Raw genomic sequence first — 23955 nt, forward strand, 5'->3', positions numbered from 1 at the left:
GGACTCAAAAAGTTACAGCTTGGTCCTTTCGCGCACATATTCTGTGCGTGAATACTAGTTTTGTAATTTTTTTTAATTTTTGGGTGTTATTTTGATTCAACTTTTGTTTTTTTGACTCACTTAAGTTGCGGACTCCACTCTTTACAGAGGAGAAGCTCCTGGAATTTAAAAAATTCACTACCCAAAAATGCACTAGTCCTAGGCCATTATGAGCCCGTTTGGATTGACTTATAAGTTGCTTATAAGCTGTTTTCAGCTTTTTTGAGTGTTTGGCTGACTAGCTTAAAGTCATTTTGTGCTTAAAATAAGCTCAAAAAAATAATTGGGCCCATTTGACTTAGCTTATTTAAAGCAGCTTATAGGCTGAAAACAGCTTATAAGCCAAAAAAAAATAAGTTAGACTAGCCCAACTTATTTTTTTAGCTTATAAGCTGTTTGCAGCTTATAGGCATAAGCCCATCCAAACGGGCTCTATATAGAGTCCATTGACGTGGAAAAAGTCATCTGCAAGTCTAACATTCCCGAAAGAGAATACTAAAAGCAAATTTAATGGACAATTAATAGTGTAAATCTATGTACATTCGTATCTCAAAACTTGTTCAGGTTTCAAACGGTATTTTGGAGTTTCACTTGTGCACAGTCCTAGAACTTGCAGACGTTCGAACTTCAAGACTTGGTTCTGGAGTTTACTTGCAGTAGTTTGACTTGTATGTTGTATAAATTTCGAACTCTAGGAATCATGAAGCTATTTTTCAACTACTTTTCCATATTTTTAAGCTGTGATATTTTTCAAAAGCCGATTATATTTCAATTAGCAGCCATAAAAGTGGTTACCTGGTATCGATTTTATTCAAAAGAAATCGTTGGACATGTTTAAGAGACAGCAAGGAATCCAATTCAAGGTTAGTGGACAATCGATTCAATGGGCCACGATAACTCCAAATCTTGAGAAATCCTTGCCCAAGAAATTTGGATAGAGCTCCATCTGGGCAACTTTGTTACTAGTGTTTGTTTTGGTCCAAGATATATAATTGGAAATTGTTGGCCAAGCGTAGGAGGCTTGTGAAATGTTTGCCCAATCAAATTGGCTCAAGAGACGGAATTTTAAATCAACTTCCATATATCTTCTCTATCCCTTCATTAAATACAACCCAATTTTTCCTTCCAATTTTTCATTCTTTTACCATTTTCTTTTAAAGGGGTAGTAATTATAAAAAAGCCAAGTATAAAGGTAATTAGGAGCAATGTTGTTTGAGAGAGTAACTGTATGCGGGAATAATATCCGAGGGTATTTAGGAACAGTGAGTCCGGAGAATTCGGGTCTCGAAATATAAAGAGAAAGGATGTTCGGGGGACTCAAAGTGTAGGCGAGAAGTTTCTGCAGTCACAAGAGTCTCAAACGGATCTATACAGCTGCCTTCCACTCCCAACAACCCCATCACATCAACCATCATCGAGCAGAGTGCCACTGTATGCAGAGTTCAAGTTGCGTCACTCAACTGACATCACCTAGGGCAGTAACATACCAAGGGTTTCTCTATATATACGAAGCTTAGGAGATAAGAAAGACAATTACTTTTGTATCCAAGTTCTCACCTTTTGTATTATCATTTTTGACTAAGAAATATACTTAGTCTCGGAGGTCTGATCATTATTGTAATTTTCTTACTTTCCATTTACATAAAGTTATGCATTAAAAAATAACACAACAAGTCTTCAAACAAAAATGGACATCTATGTATATAGAACACTTAAACCTAAAGTTTTCAAACAAAACTTATTTCGGACACCTTTTCAACCCCTAAAATGACGATTCGAACGTTTACGTATCCTTGATGTATTAAGCCTACATTATTGTATGTAAAAAAGATATCAGGTTCTATATAAAATATTGACGTTTCGGAGTCTTGACACACGACTAATCGTTGGTCAAAGTATGGAAAAAAACACTAAGTGTTACAAAAAAACAAAAAAAAAAGGTTGACCAAAATTTTTTTTACTGGGTTCTATAACGCAATAAAATACTGCGTTATAGATTTTTTTTAACGCAGTAAAATACTGCGTTAAATATACTTGTCATAATTTTTTTTTTTGGGGTATTTTGGTTCAACCCCACTTTTTTAGGGGTATTTTGGTTGTGGACTCTAAATTATAGGCATAACGTTTGGGGAAAAAAGATAAAGAAAGATATAAAATCAAGTTAATAGCTTCTGTGAAAAGGAAAATGAATATAAAGAGGAGTAAAAAATATCTGGATAAAGTTATCACATAGAAGCTAAGTTACTCGGACTCGGGTGCGGGTGTCCGATGCGGGTGTGGATCCAGATGTCGGATCCTTCATGATCTAAATTTTAAGATTCGGGGATACGGATCCAGTTATGAATACGGATGCGGGGATTCGGCTAAAAAAAATTCAAATATCTAAAAATAGAGTTATAAAACCTAAATTATGGAATATTATGTGGAAGACTTGAGGAAAAAATATTGATCGAGAGGAGAATCCCAAAGGAGATAAAAAGAAACAAAGTGACATAGAAATTTTTATATACAAGGTATTCAATTTTCTTCAATTTCACCTTAGCTTTAGTTTTGATTAAAGAAATCATTGAATCTGTCCAGAATTTCTACGTCGATTTTGGTCAAAGCATCTAAAATCGGTTGGCCAGATCGGGTACAGATCCCACACCCACACCCACACCCATGTCGTGTCGACACGGGTGCGGCACCGAAGGTGAAGAGTCCGAGTAACATAGCATAAGTATTATTCTAAAATTATTTTTCAAACTATTCTTTAGTTTATGTTCAAATTATTTTTTTTAATTAAAAAAGAAAAAAGAAACACACCAGAAGCTCCGCTTTCGAAAGAAAACTATAGCAATATTAGAATTTCCTTGTCTGTTCAATTATTTTTTGTTAAAAAATCGAAAACTCCCATTCTAGAGAAATATAGAATACTAGAATTTCGTTTTCATCAAATTTCTTATCCTTTCTCAAAAAGGAAAAGGACAGAAAGATCATGTGCCTCCTTTTATTTTCTTCAAACTAAAAAAAAAAAAGGAACATGTGAGTTCCATTTGCTTTTACAAATACAAAGGAGATAATATATTGGAGAGTTTTCCTTTTATGATATCAGTAGAATATATTGGAGAGTTCTAATCAACGTAGGAAACAATTTAGTTTAATTAAACGCCAAGTAATCACGGATTCGGCTGCTCTCTATTTCGCTTCTCTCAATTTTTCTCAAGTTCTACCTTAGATTAGAGACACATGGCATGAGTTAAAATTAATGACTAAGATTTAATTGATTAAAATAAGGTCTTAACTATAGTTTATATAATAATAATTTATCCATAAATATATTAAAATATTTTCTCTCTCTTCCTATTTTAATATTTCATCTTTTTTTTTAACCATGACAACTCTTTAATGGTGATATTTTTCAGAATATAGACAACTCTTTCAGAAATATACAATTACCAATTGAATAATGGAGTCTATATTATGTCAATCAGTATGCATCGTAATTGAAAAAATAGAAAATATCACCAATTGAATAATGGGTCTGTTAGGGGAAAAAAATAAGTGTCAAAAAATAATCGAATAAATCAGAAAAGATAATTTATTGGATAAAAAAAGTAAAATAGCTAGAGAGAGAAAAATATTCTAATATATTAATAGATAAGTTATGAATTATATAACCATAGTTAAGGCTTTGTTTTAATCAAATAAATTTTGGCCACTAATTCTAATACATGTCACGCGTCTCTAATCCAAAATAGATCTGAGAAAAATGGAAGAAGGAAAATGGAGAGAGCCGAATCGAGCGATCACCACCCTTATAAATATCATTCAATTCTCTTTTACCTTTGATTCTCCAATCAATTTTGCTCTGTAGTTTCGTCTCTGCTTCAATGGCTTCCCTTAGCAACAACTATCTTTTGTTGATCTTGGCATTACTCTACTCTTGTCTTCTTGCTGTTCCTTTTTTTTCCTCGGGGGAAAGATGATGTACTACTTGGTCCGTTTAATTCCATATATAAGTTGGGAGATATTGGCGACTATTCATCATCTTCATCAGCGGCTGATCATATTGCTGCAACTCTCAATCTGCCTTCTCCGCCACCCTACACCCAACAAGGCACTGATTTCTTCGAGTCCGGTGTTAATTTTGCCAGCCCCGGAGCTACCATTATGAGCCCTTTTTTCTTCCTCAAAAATGGTATCAAACCACCTCCGCAGTCTCATGAACTATCACCGATTATCACCTTCATGAAGTTCTTCTATAGAAACTGCTTCTCTTTTCATGACTGTGGCAAATACAAGGTTCTTGAGAAAGCTCTCATCTTTATGGATCAACCTGGAATCAACGACTACAAACAGGCCTTCTTACATGGAAAATCTATTTTTGAGGCGTCTCATCTTGTGCCTGAAGTGGTAGAGACCATTGAGAATTCAGTGGAAAGACTCATCAATGAAGCTGAAGCCAAAACTATTATGGTTTCTGGAATTCTACCCACGGGCTGCTTTCCAGGTTTTCGGACTCTGCTTCCCCAGGGAGATTCAATGGACAAAAACAGATGTCACAAGGGATTGAATCTGTTCTCGAAGCTTCACAACGATCGCCTTTCGCAAGCAATTCTGAATCTGCGGTTGAAATACCCTGCAGTTCACATCATATATGCAGATTACTACACTCTTGGCTGTTCTTAAAAATCACGCCTTTATGGGATTCAAGACAAAGACTTTAATGAAGGCGTGTTGTGCCTTTATGGGATTCAAGACAAAGACTTTAATGAAGGCGTGCTGTGGCAGTGGCGATGGTCCATTCAACTTTGATGTGAAGAAGTGCGGAGAGGAAGGAGCTGCTACGTGTTCTGATAGGGCTTCTTATTTACATTGGGATGGATTTCGACTGACCCTTGAGGCTTTGGAGAACCTGATTGATACGCTCTTCAGCAAAAAAGGATTTGTATTTCCAGAATTCAAGTTTAAAGAAGAAACAACAGCAGCAGTAACAAGACATAAGTGTTAGAAATCCGGTAACTTATTGGTTAAAAGCATGCGTTGGAACTACTGGACATATGGGATAGATCAGTTATTGATGTGCACTTCTTTTCTCCCTCTAGATGTTAAAAAATTAAATGAATCTGTTTATCATAAAGCTGTGTAGTCCCCTTTTAAGTGAGGTTAAGCATTTTTGAAGACTTCTGGTTTTGGTAATGTTTTTAACTCATTAACTTTCAAAAAAAGTTTGAATGCCTATACGGTGCTTTATTCATATTTATATTAAGATGAATTACTTATCATATTTCTACATTGCTTAGGATAAATTCCACTATTTCTGTAGTACATTTATCAGAAAACAGAATCTGTAGCAATTCTCGGAGAAATTGTTGGTTAGAAAAGGCTAATAAAAAGTGGTGTCCACATCCTGAAGAAGCCACTATATCAGGTTCGACTGAATTGAGAAACGAGCATGATGGAGTAGGTATAACAGCTAACAAAAAAATATAACTTCCAACTCTTAATGTTTTATTTATTTGTTATTAGTTTTTGTCAAATTATTCCACACTTTGGATCCTCACAAGTCTTGAGTACACACTGTCAGGCTCTACCATCCGGGTTGAGTGGCAACCCTTCTCCACAAGCTTACCTTTGTCCATAACAACTATAGTATCTGAATTTATTACTGTGAAAAGCCTGTGTGCTACTGTTATCTGAGTCACTTTTGTGCCTCCATAGTTGTTAAGCTTCATTGATTCCAATGCACTTACCACGGCTCTTTCGGACTCGGCATCTACGGCACTTGTTGCTTCATCCAACAGCATTATTAATGGGTTTTTTAGCAAGGCCCTTGCTATAGCTATCCGTTGCTTTTGCACTCCAGAAAGTTGAGAGTCCTTTTCCCCCAGAACAGTATCATATCCTTTGGGTAAGTTACTTATAAACTCATGTATGTTTGCTTCTCTTGACACTTCCATTATCTCAGCTTGCGATGCCTTTTCACTTCCGTAGCGGATATTATCCCTAATTGAGAAGCTAAACAGAAGTGGCCTCTGTTGGACCAGTCCAACCTGTGCCCTTAACTTCCTAAGATTGTAATTTCTTATATCCTTGCTGTCAATCAGAACCTTTCCCTCATTCACATCATAGAATCTCAATAACAAGGCCAAGATTGAAGATTTTCCTGCTCCACTAGGCCCTGCAATTTCCATCTTCAATCCAACTGAAAATTTTTAGTACCATTACTTTTGGCCTTGATGGATAACAAAATTGGATATTTTGGAACTCAATTTCCTTTTCAGATGATGCATTGTCTGGCATGTCTGGTACAATTTCTGTGCACCGATCAAGGTTCTGGAACACAGGTTTTAGAACACCCATGGCTGATAAAACAATGGGTATCAGTGTCCATAGTTCTGTATTGAGGGTACTGTTAAGGAAAATATCTGGTATGACCTTATGCCATCTTCAAAGTTGGCTTGGGTCTTGTCAACCAGAACAGTTGTGTCCCATAAGACCACTGCATGAGCAATGTTCCATAAGCTGTGAGAGATGCCTTAGCATGATTCCATACTTGATGCTTTCTGTCCTCCCTTTCCTCAATGGTCTCTTTAAACACAGTTTGGCCTTCTCAAGATCTGTGTTTCGTGGCAGAAAGCTGCAATAGTCTTTATATTCATGGCAGATTCAGAAGATAGGGAAACAAGTTCTGATGTTCTACACTGCTATCGCTAGAGAAACCTTTAGCTGACTTTGCTTGAACCAGCCCACCTATGAAATGACATGGCATCACAGCCCAGGCTACCAGGATGTTTCATTGACTATCCTGGAGGTAAGTGATCAATACTGTTTTCAGGCTTTTCAAACCATGCGTAGTATGGCTGCAAACAGTTTTTGGAATGTCATAAAAAGTTGCAGAGAAAAGGAGGAAGCGAAAGGAACGTACCAGTGTACAAAGCTCGCCTGAGGTTCGTCATGGCCTTCTCTCCAGCTACTCCAAATAAGTAATGTTGTAGAGTGTGGGCAAACAAAGAAAGCAGTCCTATTGAGGTAAAGATTGCTGGATACCGAGCTACTTCATCCTTTGAATCAGGATAATAATATGCCACTCCTATGGTAATGATGTAGAATCCAAAAACAGGTTTAGAGATTCCTGCAAAAGCTGCTACAAAAGAGCCAATGGCAGTGTTTATTAGCTCTCTCTTATTCAAGCCAAACCAGATTCTGAAGAATATATGCGTTTCTTTTTTTCCTTTCTGCTTCTTCTCATAAGGTTGCTTAAGCTCTTCATGAGGCTGCTGATGGTCCTGAGGTGCATCGTCTTGTTGGATTAATCCAGTTTTCTCATCGGTCGCTTCAATCCTGTCAATTATAATGTATTTCATTTTGAATCAATCAATTAAGTACTTATTTTAATTTGTATCTTATAATGGGAAGTATGCCGTTGAGCTGCATCTGACCTGGTTTGACGATCTTGGCTGATGTTCTGCATGTTAACCAAGGCACTGTAGAACTCTCTGGTATCTAATAGGTTCTGATGGGTTCCTGCCTCTATAACTAGTCTATTCTGAACAACAGCTATTATATCTGCACCAACGATAGTTGACATTCTGTGTGCAATTAAGATGACTGTTCTTCCTTGCATTGCTGTGTCGAGTGCTTCTTGAACTTGTTTCTCTGATTCTGTATCAAGAGCGCTGGTGGCCTCATCAAGCAAAAGAATTGGAGGGTTCTTTAATATTGCTCTTGCTATTGCAATTCTCTGTTTCTGTCCACCTGCTAACCGAAGACCCCTTTGCCCTACCTAGAGTGCGAATATATGACAGGAAAGCAAAATCATCAAGTCTTAGTTTACATGAAACTTGTGCTTAAGAAATCAAAACATTGTTCTGAACGTACTTATTAATCCTGCTTCACAGAGATTTTTTGTGGCTTATGCCAGAGTGAAGGATATATGTGAAAGGTGTATATGTATTAGTTATACGTTAATGTAGCAGCTTTTGCAGCCCCTCTGTACATAGTATTTTTATTTTATTGTGCATATTTGTGTCATCATTTTCCAACTTGTTTGTCTTAGTGACATTGATTTCTTTTGATATTCTTACTGCATTAGTTTGGTACTTTCTACAGCCATATCCTGTCACTCTGATTTGTATGTGAGACTGGTGCATGACGGAAAAGAGAAAAAAAAGCTTTGCTCATGTACTTTTTATAGGATACTGTTCAAGTAGCCTCCACCTCAAGAGTGCTCTGAGTTATTTTAAATTGCAGTTAGTTTTCAAAGGTATCATCAAAGAAGCTATTATTTACCTTTACTTTCCCACTAAAGTGTAACCTAGAATTTATTTAACAGTTCATTAGTTGTTGGTTACCCCAACTAATGAAACTTGGTTTAATTAGTTCCTGGGTGTTCCAGCTAATTGAGGGTTCACTTAGAAAAGACTTTGAGCTATGATGGTATTAAAAGTAATACAATTATACTTGAAGTATTGGATAAAAAAGGCCAGGTGCCAGATTTCATGAAGTCTCGGATGAATTTTGCTAAATTATTACCGGGAATTTATAATTTCTTTTATATCAGAAGTGCAGGTTTGGGTGCATTCCTAACTGCCAATTTTTTTTTTTTTAGTTTAATTTCATTTTGAATCTTAGATGTTCCAGAAAAAGAATTGGCTTTTTGATGATCCACAGTTTCTGAAATTCCTCAACTTTTAACTCCTTAGAAGATTTAGTGGCTATGAACATGAATGTAAGTTCAAGCCGAGTCTTCTTACTTTCTTCAACAATATTTCTTTTCAGCATGAATTTGACCATATTATATCCAAAAGAGTGAAAACTTTATCAATTTTGCTATATTTCTTCTTTATATAATCAACCTAGGTCAGATTTCGTTAGGAACATAGAATAATTTTCATGTGTCTGAGGGATAGTGGTCTGACCTCTGTTAGATATTGATCCTGGAGCTGTTGTATAAAAGAATGCGCATTTGCCAAGGATGATGCTCTTTCAATTCCTGATCATTTGCATCCATTTTTCCTATCTTGATGTTGTCCTTAATGCTGCCAGCGAATAGTGATGGCTCCTGGGAAACTAATCCTATATTTCTCCTGAGAAACTTTAAATCAAGATCCTTGCATTGATGTTATGGTTGTCAAGGAGAATGCCACCTGAGGGGTTTCATACTAAGTTAGTGTTCTGACATTCATATACAGTCCAGGCAACTTTATTTGACTATGCAGATTATGTACATTAAGAATCTTTTAGACATTCAACTTTCTTTTGTATTTTGTCTATGCCCTTGCAAGTTCAACTTGTAAGAGCTGAAAGAAAGTACTAATTAATAGTGGAAGGACGCCGAACCTCTCTTTGGATCATAAAATCTCATCATTAGTGAGATGATGGTGTTTTTTTTACCACAACCGCTACAAGTCCAGTCAGCTGTGTCCGGAGTTATTGCATGTATACCCAGGTTTTGTGTCATTTTCTGCTAAGCTAGAAAATAATGAAGGAAAAGTGTTATAGTAAGTTAGCGGGATAAATGGAGGAATATTAAATAGAAAACATAAAATCAAACTAATAACTTACAGAATCTTAAGCTGTTATATATATAGTCAATCAAACAGTTTAAGAGAAAGCTTTTTTGATAATTTCACTATATACTATATTGTAAGTAGAATGATCATCGAGGTTGTTGGTTGTTGCTGGGCGAATTAACACCTTTACAAAGTCGGAGCTTTTTGCTCGCGACACTCGACTGACGTCACCTAGGACAGTAACATACCAAGGGTTTGTCTATATATACGAAGCTTAGGAGAGAAGAAAGACAATCAGTTTTGTATCCAAGTTCTCACCTCTTGTATTATCATTTTTGGCTAAGAAATATACTCAGTTTCGGAAAATTGATCATTATTGTGATTTTTTTACTTTCCATTTACATTGTTAGATAAATATTATTGTTTGTATCGCTCATAAGAAAAACAACCAAACCCCGAGCTCATTCTCGAGAGTCTCCGGAGTGAATACGACCTACTTGTCTTTAAACTCGTAAAAACAAATCTCTAACTTTATTTTTTGGTAGCTAACGATTTTACCTGAAAACAGTAACGATTAAAGAAAAGCCAATTAGCCAAGTATATGAGGGTAATTAAGACCAAGTATAGCCTAAGAGGAATCTGAATAAAACACGCCAAGTTTTGGGGGCTTTAGGTATTCTGTCAATATTTATTGGGCAAGTTACGCCCTTATTTTATTAATTTGATAGTTACTTCACAATAATGAACTACGAAGCACCCTCAAACAACCAATCTAAAATTAGGGGGACATATACTGGAATCCTTTAACTTCAAAGTCGTTTTGCTAAATATAATGTGTTAGGGAGTGAAATATAATTAGCTAGTGCAACTAGAAGGAGAAACGAAGAGGACCCGAACCCGTAAAAAAATTAAGAGAGGAAACGGTTGAGTTGAAGGGAAAAAAATGTTAATGTAGAACAATTTCATGTGTGATTTAGATAAATATTGGAAAGTGCAAGATTACAAAACGGGTAAATCACTATATAGTGACTGGTTAGTGGTTACGCAATGAATCAAAGGTCCAAAGCTGGAAGAAAGAAGCAAAATTAACTTTTATAAGAGTCAATGAAGTCACTAGTATACGTTTTGCTGAGAGAATCATCTACTCTAATTCAAAGTGTGAAAGGTTTCACCAGCTAGCCTTTGCCCCTCGTTCCAGTACGTTAAAAGCCAAAGTATATTTTGATTGCAGATATTTCTTTTTTGCAACACGGAAAAAACCCGATTAAATAAGAACACAAGGAATTTCCCACAAAGAAAAATCATATTTAATCCACATTTCCTCATAAAATTTATCATCGCTAATATAATTTGAAGTTATCATTTTATTTTTCATATACATAAATTTTGTATAGCTTATAACTTATGCTTTTTTATACTATTGGAATGTAATAAGAATATATGTATTAATATTACTGATATAGAAAATCCCTTGTACATGTACTAGTTAAACAAGTTTTAGAAATTGTCATTTACTTTAATTACATATTAGAACTTGATATTCATTGTTTGATCTAGTTATTGTTACCGACTATTAATGGGGGTAATTTCAGGGATGGCAATTCCACTTTTTATTTTATTACATTAAAAATCATTAAACTATTTAGCATAACAAAAAAATCACTCAACTTTGTCTAAATATCACTAAAAGTCACTAGACTAATATTTTGTAACGAAAAATCACTCTGTTTTGCTTAAATTTACACAGAGTCACTAAATTTTTTTTGTTGATGAAAAAGTCATTCTATTTTGCCTAATTATATAAAATGTCACCTTTGTTTACTCCTAATGACTTTTGTGATTAAATAACGTAATTAAGTAAAAATATGCATTAATTAGTCATGATTAAGTAATCAAAATGTATGTTAAACGCGTATCATGCTGCATTTATTGATTTAGTATAAACACCCGGTACACATAAATGCTTATACCATTTAAGACCACTGTTGTGGTTAAAAGAATGGTCCATTTGTGGGTTCAGAATGGAATTATGAATAGCACCATGCGTGCAGATCCGCGTTGGTGTCATTTCGTATTCAGATTATTAAGATCATTAACATATAAACCTCTTACCATTATAATTTTGACATGGTTATCGACTATCGGACCAAAAGTTTGAAACCTCACATTTATAAATGAGGTATATTTGGAAAATTCAGTTTGAATTGCACTAGTCAAGAAATCATTGTTGGATATGGTTAACTTACTGCAATTAAAAGTAGGGGTTGAAACTCAGTGAACAAAACGTTTTATGCGTGTAGATAATAAGATATAGAATACTTTCTCCATCCCAATTTATTTGATACACTTTCCGTTTTAGTCTGTTTAAAAAAGAATGATACATTTCCTTATTTGACAGTAATTTAACTTTAAACTTTACTTTTTACACTTTACGAGATGATCATAAGATTCAAAAGCCTTCTTTATTTTTTAAACTCTATGCCCAATCAAACTACATCACATAAATTGGGATGGAGGGAGTCATTGATAAGCGAGGGACCCAAATCTTGTTGTTTCGCAGGAGCACAAAAGCTAGACAAGATGTGGGTGGGGTGAACTTTTGTGACCTAGTAAAATAGCAAAGATAAGACTGTTTCATGAATTTTTGTAAACTAGGAACAATGATGATACAAATGTACAACATTGTCGAAAGCGTTAACTCATATTGCTGGTTCGGGATTTTTAATTACCCAACCAAACCAATTGTATTGGACTTTTAAAATCTACAAATCAAATCAAACTATCAAAAGTCGGATTTTTCAATCTTGATTTTTCTCGGGTTTTTTGGTTTTCTCAAGTTTTTTCCCGATAAAGTCTTTATAGCACAAATCATATAATTTGTGCTCCGAATATTTCTTTAGTTCTAGGATACAACTATTTAAGGTATTTCCCAAAAAAATAACACACAATAATGAGAGATGAGTCATGACATTATAATAAGTAGGCATTTGGCCATAGAAACCAAAAACTTTTTCGCTTTTTTTTGGAATTTTGGTGTTGGAGTTATATTTAGTCATAGTTTTTGAAATTGTATTTTTTTTTTTTGAAATGTACTTGTTTTGGTTGTGAAAAAAGTGAAAAACTTAAATTATTTTTCAAATTCCAAATATAACTTCAAGTTGTATTTGGAATTTTCATGGCCAAATGATGATTCCGGAAAAAAGTGAAAAAAATTTCAGGAAAAAAGTGAATAATTCTTATAGCCAAACGGGGCCTAAATATTCAATATAATAATGAAGCTAATGAAATCATATCAAACAAATATTATGGGGAGAGTGGGCTAAGGGGTCGCGGAGTGGAGGGGGCAAGGGGCTGGGGTTGGGAAGGGAGGGAGGCAAGAAGATTGTCTATGAATTATGATCCAATCTTTTTTGTTTTTTCTTTTCAATACTCAAATAGAAAATAGTTTATTCACTTAATACTACATGTTGTAAATGATGAAGCGTCCTTAATACTGTGAGATATTCAAATCCAATGGTAAAACAAGTCCAATTTAAACCATAGTAGCTTAAATGGAGGCATTTCCCACTAAAGGAACTGCTATAAATAGCAAATCAAAAGTAGCTCTTCATCACTCAGTTTACCGCAAAATGAGCATCACCCACTTTTTTCCATATAACATGGCTGTCACTGCTCTACTCCTCTTTAACTTGTCCATTGTCTTAGGAATCCAAGAAAATGGTGAAACCAAAGTGAGTAGATATTACAACAGCCTATTCTGCAATGTATTTTTCATATGACAATTAATTAGCCAAGTTCATCATGTGTTTCGCTATAAAACTAATAGTATAAAAAATGATTATTAAATATAGGTTTATACTGTTTACATGGGAAGAAGGCAACACGATAATGCAGAACTCACAACATCAGCCCACCATCAAATACTTACTTCTGTCCTCGGAAGGTAACTAAGGATAGATCAACACATTGATTTCTCTGTTGTTCTCTACACATTTCTCTTTTTTATTTTAATCTGAGCTAATAATTTGAAATTCTGTGGCATTATCAGGAACAAGATTATCCTAATACGTGCATACTATGTAGTTCACAGCTTTCTGTGTGTGTCCATGTTTCTCCTGATGCAGTCCAGAAGCAGCAAGATATTTAATCATCTACAGTTACAGACATGGTTTCTCCGGCTTTGCAGCCAAGTTAACAAAATCTCAGGCTGAAAAGCTTGCAGGTGAAAAAATACTTATACTTTCGCATGAAACATAACCACTAGATTCATCCTTTAAGGAAACTTCCGGTTCGACTATTAAAATAGAACATATTCTTCCATTCCTATAGCACGTTAAGATACGCGACAAAGAGCTTGATATTTATATCTCTTTAGCAATTTTTTAAGCATCATTATGAATAAGAAATGGTTACCATTATACTCAAAACAGATTCAGCGAAATATTTATATTACGCATTACCGGTGATGTAATTTCCACATAAAATGCTAACAACCCAGATCTGGAAGGACCAAAACATGACCTACCACCTCCAAACATGTTTTTGCAAACAATATGTATTTCTTAGATAAATGAAGAGAGAGAGCACTAGTTCATATTCTAACATGGACAGCAAATAATCACCTGGAAATAGATTTCGTAATGGTGATATAGATGAGGAAATCAGTTTCCAACTTATACTCCTAATCAATTTTTCCATGCCTTTGGATTAGTTAACTATGGAGTAACCTATGGATAATGATAAGTCATTTTTTTTAAACAAGGACAGCAAGCTATACATTTACTTCACTTTATATGAGACAGCGAAAGAATAGAACCTACGAACATGCTATCAAACATCTCATTCCTTTCATAAAAAATAAATGACAAACATGAATAGATGCGCCATTTCGCAACAGTGACGATTTCTTATTTGAAACCTCAAAGACTTTACCCCTTTAAATATAAAAGTCATCTTTTAACATGAAAAAGGAAGAAATTGTAAACTTAAAAGGCTGCTGGTTTTCCACAACACTTAAACTAATCACTAAATATAGAGATGAACATTAATCATGAGATTTGTAAAGGCTATGGAACTCATGATACATAGAATTCGTAAGCACATATTGAGCTAGTGATATAAGCTAAAAGGCTAAAATTTCTTAAATCTCAAACAACAAGTTATTTAGTCCAACGAAACAGACATTAAACCTTCGACTAATTTATTTTAAATATTTTGAATCTAGTAACATATGAACGAGTAAGATTGAATGAGTCCTATAGGCATAATCCTAATATACAAGCTGGAAATCATGAATAATGACAATCAACTAGAAGCTTGCTGAAAACTTATATTTCATGATATTTAACATTAGCCTAGCATACTTCATAGCATGAATATGACTAAATATCTTCAGAACTGAAAAAGAATAGGAAGAGACACTACTGACCTTTTCCGGGTGCAGCGAACTAGAGCTTTTAGGTCCCGGATCCACGCTCAAAAGAAACTGACGAGCCGGAACACTTTAAGGGTAACCAGAATCTCAAAACAGAAAGGTAAAATATAGTGGTTTAGAATGATATATGGCTGTTTCTTGTTGTTTTTTAAGGTGAGATCGTGGCTGTTCAACCATCTCCCGCAATGAATGCAAAAGGGTGATATTTATAGCTGCGAGCTAGGGTTCTTACGATCGACTTTTAGGCGGGATTCTTAGAGCTTCTGGAATTCAAAAGAGCCATTTGAAATGGCATGTAGCAGAAAAGAAGACGAACAACATGGACAGGTAGAGTAGGTATTTGGTTGCCAAAAATGGTGAAGAATGAGGAACACGAAAAAAAGAATTCCATTTTACCGTTCTCAACTTCATTATAAATAGAAATCCAATTCGAATCTCGGTCAAAATGAAATCTGACGAACCTTGGGATTTTGGCAGGAGTGTACTCGAAATTGCCATACAATCCCTGCCTTTCTGGGGTGAAGGTCAAAAATTTGTTAAAAATGGAGAAGGAAACAAAATATTTTCCTTCCATGGCAGAGAGAGAGGTGCGGCTATGAGGCTCAAAGAGTGAAAATCTAGAATATCTTAGGGCATTAAGGGTGTAATGGGTATTTCGCTTGGGTTAAGTGAGGGTGAAATAGACCATTCAATAAAAATTAGGAACCTAGGGTTTAATACTTAAATTCACTAGCCAACCAGAGAGAGACACGTGGAAGGGCGTGTGTTGGACATGGGAGGTATGTGAGCAGCGTGTGGAGCATGTGGGGGAGCGTGTGTTTGTGACCGTTTGGCACTTATGTGGCGCTGAAGGAGCGCTTGCGTTGCGTCCACATGACAAAGAGGTTATGGAAATTGGTTGTGTGGATGGGGCTCTTTTTTGGGCTATTATTGGCCAAATTAAGGATCAAATTTTATATGAATTGGGCTAGTGTGAAGTCTATTTATCTTGGACTTAATAAGCTTTCTTCCTTATATTTATTTGGGCTCCTAAATTAAGATGAAAGGCACTCTTTAGTTAATTATTTATTAACGCGTGCTAAAGTATTACTTAATATAAAAATATATTTATTAGTACTCAAATAAAACATAAAATTATACGATATCGTAATAGTTGCGTGATAATATTTATAAAGTTTAAAAGTAAGTAAATGTTATCGGCTAAATATATAAAATAAATGCGATGCGTAAGATGTTAAAAGTGATATTGACGATTATAATATTAAGTGATGGCAATATAATGGAAATAATAAGAATAATAATGGTAATAATAATGATAATAGGCGATGACTATAGCTGGATAGTGAAAAACGACGATATTAATAGAAAGCTAATAATTGCAATAAAATATAAACAAATGTTCTTAAGTTGTCAAAAATATTAGAAGCGCAAATAAATATTTTGGAAGAAAGGCGGGACAAAATTGGATGTCAACAGTTCTTTCCGTAACGAGTGGTACATGGACACTATGGGTCCCCTGCAAGTCATGGCTATTTGGGGAAAACAATACCATTTAGCATGTGTGTACAGATATGTGATAGAGCTGGAAACTTTACTGTTTATTTTAATACTTTCGGCTAGTGTGTTGGTGTTTCATTGTTGACAATTGATGATTGATTCTGACAGAGGATTGCTTGAGAATATTTATTGTGATTCACATTTGTCGTGTCTGTCTTCCTATTTCATTATTTTATGTATTGGATAGATTGGCGCGACAAATTCAAGATGAGGTGCCATGGTGTATGTTATTTGCGGATGACATAGTCCTGATTAACGAGTCTTGCAGCGGAGTTAACGCTAAACTGGAGGTTTAGAGACAAACTCTGGAGTTTAAAGGATTCAAGTTGAGTAGGACCAAAACAGAGTACTTGGAGTGCAAGTTCAGTGATATAGTGCATGAGGCTGACGTGAAACTGAAGCTTGGCACCCAGGTCATACAGAAGAAATATAGTTTCAAGTATCTTGGGTCTATTATACAAGGAAATGGGGAGATTGATGATGACATCACACACCGTATTGGTGCAGGGTGGATGAAATTGAGGCTTGCCTCCGGAGTGTTGTGTGACAAGAAGGTGCCACCAAAACTTAAAGGCAAGTTCTACAAAGTGGTGGTTAGACCAACTATGTTGTATGGGGCGGAGTGTTGGCCAGTCAAGAAATATCATGTTCAGAAGATGAAAGTGGCAGAAATAAGAATGTTGCGATGGATGTGTGGGCACACTAGGAGCGATAGGATTAGGAATGAAGTCATCCGAGACAAGGTTAGAGTAGCCTCAGTGGAAGACAAGATACGAGAATTGAGGCTGAGATGGTTTGGGCATGTGATGCGGAGAGATGCAAATGCCCCTGTGCGGAGGTGCGAGAGACTGGCTAGCGAGGGTTTCAGAAGAGGTAGAGGTAGGCCGAAGAAGTATTGGGGAGAGGTGATTAGACAGGACATGGTGAATTTCCTGCTTACCGAGGACATGACCTTAGATAGGAGGGTATGCAGGACTCATAATAGGGTAGAAGGCTAGTAGGTAGTGTTACACCTCGAAAATTTTTCGTTGGTACGCAAGTGAATGAACTAGTGATGAGTATGAGTGTATGATGTTCCATGAGTAGGAAATGACGTTTGATGACCTTAGGCGAGATTTCAAAGGCATCCGATGCAAGACGAGAAAATTGGCTAAGATAAGGCAAGGTATGAGATGAGCAATGTATGTAAATGGATGTGGGTGATTAGAATGAAAAGTCTAGAAATGTGAAAAGTTGCAGGTTTGCAAAACTGGCCAGTGGTCGTAAAGTGAAATACGGTCCGTAAACTGGCCTGTCGTATTTTGGCATTCGAGATTTCAACTTTCTGCCAAATGATCAAATGGTAAAATACGACCTGGAATACGGATCGTAAAGTGATTTACGACCCGTAAACCATGGTCGTAAATCACCATGTTGCAGCTTGAGTTTCGGATTCTGTTATGGTTAAATACGACCATGAATGACGGTCCGTAAACTGGAGGACGGGTCGTAAACCATGTTTACGACCACTGTGCACTTCAACTCAGATTTTTTTTAAGTCATTAAATAAGGGGACCAAGGCTTATTTCCTTTTACTTCTACATCACACCCCTTCTCTCTAAAACACCTCTCTACATTTATTTCACAAGAGTTCAAAGATATTTGGTGATCAACAACATAAAACAAGTGAATCAAGTGTAAGAAAACCCATTAAAGATCATCCAAGTCAAGAAATCCAAATGGAGGAAAACTAGGGTTTTTTTGCTCAAGTGGAGTATTATTGACTAAGGCTTGTTCCTACAACATCTAAGGTAAGATCCATGATATTTATATGTTGTTTAAGATATTGGAGAGTTGAAATACATGGATTGTAGAAAAGTATGGTAAAATGGGTCATGAATGTTGAATAGTGTCATTTAGAGAATTAGTTGGAATCGAATCATGATTGTTGTTATATTGTGACACGAATGGGTTGTAAATGATGTTGAAAGACCATGAAATAGACATTGTATGTGAATGGACGAAATCATGTGTTATAGCCATAGACATGGACAAATGAAAGTAAATTGAGGAATGTGGATAATGTGAATGATTAATGGCCATTGATATGATATTGTGAACGCATTGTTGACGTTTGGGAGTTGAATTACGATGTGGAGGAATGTTGTATAAATAAAGGAAATGTTGTATAAATAAAGGAAATGTTGTCCGATTTTCCCTAGCTTTAGCCATGTGTGCTAATTGTCGATTCTAATGATAGCATGACTTTAATGAAGGTAGAAACGCTAACGTTGGAAGGGAACGCGCAAGTGTAGAATAGTGCGACGGAAAGGTATGTAAGGCTAACCCTTCTTTCATAAGGCATGGTTCTTTGGCCAAACATCAAAATCCTCTATACGAGTATGTTGTCTTCCAAATGATTTGAATCTCCCAAGCTTGTAATCTCACGATCTTTGATACGCTACGATTGTTCTAAGCTCCTCGTATGACGAGTAGGCCTATTAAGGTAGAAGAAGTGGATTGACGATAGTAGTGATAATGCTATTGATGATGACTATAATGATAACAACGATGATGATTATGATAATGATGTTAAAAGTAAAGATGTTTATGAGTTATTATGTATATGTACGACTATTATAGAACCCCGAGCTTATGAGGCCGGGTATGATATGTAAATAAGTATGCATACGAATACGAAACGCGCGCACACCTCTGCAGAGGGTACGGATAACTTTGACGCCTTGGTAGGGCCAGGTAGATGTAACCCTGAAGCCTTGGTAGGGCCAGGTATGTGTAACCTTGAGCCTTAGTTGGCCAAGTATGTACGAAACACCGAACCTACGGGTCGGGTATGCTATGTAAATGTTATGTATATGATATGAGTACGCACATGATATGATTACGTATATGATATGAACACGAATATGATATGACTATGTATATGAATGTGAATAAGGGCATGCATACGAATATGAGCACAAATATGGTACGGGTACTATTATGGAATACGGATAATGATGTATGTACACAAACACGTATTAGCAATGGAAGGTTCCTATGAAAGGCAAGTAAGTGCATATGACGATGATATTGCCATCCCTTATCCTATGCTATTTCGTATGTTGCTCTTTATGCTTCTTTATTGATATTGATCATGCCTTACATATTCAGTACATTCTTCGTACTGACGTCCTTTTGTTTGTGGACGTTGCGTCATGCCCGCAGGTGCACAGGGAGACAGGCTCGATCCATAGCTGCTTTCTCAGAGATTTCATAGCAGAGCTCCATTTCATTTGGAGCCATAGCTTTTGGGTACTTATTCTTTTGTGTACATAATTATGGGCATAGCGGGGTCTTGTCCCGCTCATATGATATGTTATACTCTTCTTAGAGGCTCGTAGTCACGTGTATTTGGTTAGACATGTCTGGCCTTGTCGGCCTATATCTTGTATATCTTTTGGTAGCCTTGTCAGCTTATGTACATTTGATGTGGCCTAGACGCCAATTATGATATAAAGATGTTGTCGTCCAATGGGACTAGTGTGAGTGATGAATAGAAATGTATGTTTAATTATGAGGCTCATCTAGATGTAAGCATAAGTGTGAGTTAAGGGGGTGCCCGGGTGGGCTAGCACCGGGTGCTCGTCGCGGCCCCCTTGGCGGGTCGTGACAAAAGTGGTATCAGAGCAGTTCAGTCCTAGGGTGTGTTTACGAGCCGTGTCTAGTAGAGTCTTGGTTATGGGTGTGTTGCGCGCCACACTTATAAACAAGAAGCTGCGGACATTCTTGGAATAAATGACCTTCTTTCTTCATAAGAATCGGTGCGATAGAGCTATAGTGTAAGAAATTCTTGTCCCTTAATCGTGTGTTGTGTATTTCAGAAATGACTATAAAGAAAAAGGCTACAGCAGCCCAAAAGGGCAAGACAGTGGCAGAAAAGCGGGCTAAAAGAGCACCGCCACCGGTAGTAGAGGAAAGTGAGTCCCAGAGTGCGGCTCAATCTCAGTCCTCCCAGACAGTACCTATTACTGAGGAGCGTGAGGGAGCCTCAGCCCCAGCTCCAGCACCTCTATCTCCTCCACCAGATGCTTCGGGCCAAGATGTGAAAGAGGCCATTAATTTGCTGACTCAATTGGTTGCGGCCCAGACTCAGAGGCAAAGTTCAGGGCAAGGTGATAGGGCTGTTAGTGCAAGGGCCCGTGACTTCATTACTTTAAACCCTCCGGAATTCTTTGGGTCAAAGCCGGAGGAGGACCCTCAGGATTTTATTGATGGTATGTTGAGGACGCTTCGATTGATACATGCATCAGACACCGAGTCGGTGGAGCTAGCGTCATATAGATTGAGAGACGTCTCGATCCAGTGGTATACGGTATGGATGGCTTCACGGGGAGCCAATGCACATCCCCCGGTATGGCAAGACTTTGTTGATGCTTTTCTCCGTCATTATATGCCTCCAGAAGTTCGGCGAGCTAGGGCCGATAAATTCTTAAGTTTGAGGCAAGGTAGCATGAGTGCCCTAGAGTACAGTCTCCGCTTCAACTCCCTGGCTAGGTATGTCTCAGCCATGGTAGCGGATATGGGTGACCGGGTACACCGATTTGTTAAAGGCCTAGGGCCACACTTGATGGATAGATGCTTGACAGCGTCCCTTCAGGACGGTATGGATATTGCACGCATTCAGGCCCACGCTCAGAACTTAAAGGAAAGCTTGCAACAACAGAGAAGTGAGCGCGAGCAAGATAGGGGACATGGCAAGAGGGCCAGATCTTCGGGTCCGATGAGCGAGTTTAGAGGTGGGCACCGATAGCAGTTTCCCAGGCATTCAGGCTATTCTATGACCAGTGCACCTCCACAGTTTTCAGGCCAGAGGTTTGATAGGTCCGCTCGTTCAGGGTCGAGTTCGAGTTTTTCGGGGTCCCAGTTTAGGGGTGATTCGGGTCAGGCCAGGCCACCCGTGCCACGATGTTCCCAGTGTGGGAAGTTGCATTGGGGACAATGCCGATTAGGTTCAGATGTTTGCTATTTGTGCGGCCGACCAGGCCATATCATGCGTGATTGCCCCTCAGTACATGGTAGAGGTAGGGCCCAACCATCAGGGTCGATAGCCGGATCTTCGACATCTGTACGCCCTACGGGGCCAGGTTCTCATGCGCCAGCCGACCATAGTAGAGGCATAGGCAGAGCTCCCAGTTCTAGCGGTCCTCAACACCGTGTTTATGCTTTGGTTGGACGCCAAGATCTTGAGTCTTCTCCTGACGCGGTCACAGGTATATTATCGGTATTCTCTCATGATGTATATGCTTTGATTGATCCGGGCTCCACATTGTCATATGTTGCTCCATATATTGCTGGTCGATTTAGAGTCGAGCCGGAGTCGATCAAACCTTTTGAGGTGTCTACGCCCGTGGGTGAATCAGTAATAGCTAGCCGAGTATATAGAAATTGTGTGATTGCGATTTGTGATCGTCGCACCATGATCGACTTGCATGAACTAGAGATGGTAGATTTTGATGTCATTATGGGCATGGATTGGTTGGCTTCTTGTTATGCCAATGTTGATTGTAGAATGAAAATGGTTCGTTTCCAATTTCCGGGAGAACCAGTCTTAGAATGGAAAGGGAATACGGCATCATCGAAAGGTAGGTTTATTTCCTACCTAAAGGCAAGGAAAATGATCACAAAAGGTTGTATTTATCACCTAGTGCGAGTTCAAGATATAGAAGCTGAATTACCAACTCTTCAGTCGGTTCCCGTAGTAAATGAATTTCCGAATTTGTTTCCGGAAGAGCTTCCAGGCCTTCCTCCCGAGCGGGAGATTGATTTTGCTATTGATGTGCTGCCAGGCACTAAGCCTATATCTATCCCCCCGTATAGAATGGCACCCGCAAAACTGAAAGAATTGAAAGAGCAATTGAAAGACCTGCTTGAGAAAGGCTTTATTAGGCCTAGTTCATCCCCGTAGGGAGCACCCGTATTGTTTGTCTGAAAGAAAGACGGCTCCTTGAGAATGTGCATTGATTATAGGTAATTGCATAAGGTGACGATTAAGAATAAATATCCTCTCCCGAGGATTGATGATTTATTTGATCAACTGCAAAGTGCCAAATGGTTTTCAAAGATCGATTTGACGTCCGGGTATCATCAAGTGAGAGTTAGGGAAAAATATATCCCTAAGACGGCTTTCAGAACAAGATATGGTCATTTTGAGTTCCGAGTAATGTCATTTGGGCTAACTAATGCGCCAACAGTATTTATGGATCTGATGAATAATATGTTCAGGCCCTTCCTGGATTTACTCGTGATAGTATTTATCGATGACATCTTGGTGTATTCTAGATCCGAGTCAGAACATGCGGATCATTTGTGTATTGTCCTTGGAGTACTCCGAACTCGAGAGTTATTTGCAAAGTTTTCCAAATGCGAGTTTTGGTTGAACTCGGTGACATTTTTAGGGCATATTGTTGTAGCCGATGGTATTCGAGTGGATAGTCAAAAGATTGAGGCTGTGAAGACTTGGCCAAGGCCCACAACTCCTACGGAGGTTCGTAGCTTTCTGGGCTTAGCAGGTTATTACAGGAGGTTCGTTGAAGGTTTTTCTTCTATTTCCACACCACTCACAAAGTTGACCCAGAAGTCAGCAAAGTTTCAATGGTCAGATGCTTGCGAACGTAGTTTCCAAGAGCTAAAGGGAAGATTGACTTCCACCCCAGTCTTGACACTTCCAGAGGGATTGGAAGGATACGTTGTTTATTGTGATGCTTCAGGTGTTGGGCTAGGATGTGTATTGATGCAACATGGCAAGGTCATTGCGTATGCTTCAAGGCAATTGCGGAAACATGAGCAGAATTATCCTACCCATGATCTAGAGTTGGCCGCGGTGGTTCATGCATTAAAGATATGGAGACATTATTTATATGGTGTCCACGTGGATATTTATACAGATCATAAGAGTCTTCAATACATCTTCAAGCAGAAAGAGTTGAATTTGCGGCAATGACGATGGATAGAATTATTAAAAGACTATGATGTTGATAACTTGTATCACCCCGGAAAGACAAATGTTGTGGCTGATGCTCTTAGCCGTAGATCGATGGGAACTCTAAGTGATGTACGACCAGAGAAGAGAGAAATGGCCCGTGAGCTCCGGCAGTTAGCTAGCCTAGGAGTCCGAGTAGTGGACTCAGGTAGCAGCGGAGCTATTATTCAGAATTCTGGAGTCTCGTCGCTAGTAGCAGAAGTGAAAGAGAGACAATACGAAGATTCCATGCTAAGGCAGTACCGAGATACACTCCCTCAGAAAGAGGAGTCATCATTTGATGTTTCAGGAGACGGAGTTCTCTGATGCCGAGGCAGATTATGTGTCCCTGATGTGGCAAGTCTACGCCACCAGATTTTGAGAGAAGCTCATTGCTCTCGTTATTCTGTTCACCCCGGAGCGACGAA

The 23955-nt window shown here is 37.6% G+C and overlaps 1 protein-coding gene, 1 long non-coding RNA gene and 1 pseudogene across 2 annotated transcripts; 1 reads left to right on the plus strand and 2 right to left on the minus strand.

Moving 5' to 3' along the window:
• The first annotated feature begins 4191 nt into the window (after positions 1-4191).
• LOC132631245 (GDSL esterase/lipase At1g28570-like) lies at positions 4192-4710 on the plus strand. The gene has a single exon (XM_060346846.1). It carries the CDS (start codon positions 4192-4194, stop codon positions 4708-4710), a length of 519 nt encoding a protein of 172 aa, XP_060202829.1.
• Positions 4711-5398: 688 nt separating this feature from the next.
• Positions 5399-9550, minus strand: LOC132632168 (ABC transporter B family member 2-like; annotated as a pseudogene).
• Positions 9551-12929: 3379 nt separating this feature from the next.
• On the minus strand, positions 12930-15779 carry LOC132632169 (uncharacterized). Its single transcript, XR_009579270.1, has 2 exons — positions 14965-15779; positions 12930-13293 (listed from the first exon to the last, which is right to left on the minus strand). It is a non-coding gene; the product is annotated as an uncharacterized LOC132632169 (long non-coding RNA).
• Positions 15780-23955: the final 8176 nt, after the last annotated feature.

The sequence above is a fragment of the Lycium barbarum genome, chromosome 3 (genome assembly GCF_019175385.1).
Source record: "Lycium barbarum isolate Lr01 chromosome 3, ASM1917538v2, whole genome shotgun sequence".
NCBI classification, from domain to species: domain Eukaryota; kingdom Viridiplantae; phylum Streptophyta; class Magnoliopsida; order Solanales; family Solanaceae; genus Lycium; species Lycium barbarum.

What these genes read in the sequence shown, in the direction of transcription:
- LOC132631245 (XM_060346846.1), top strand. Translation starts at nt 4,192, where the DNA reads ATGAGCCCTTTTTTCTTCCTCAAAAATGGTATCAAACCACCTCCGCAG.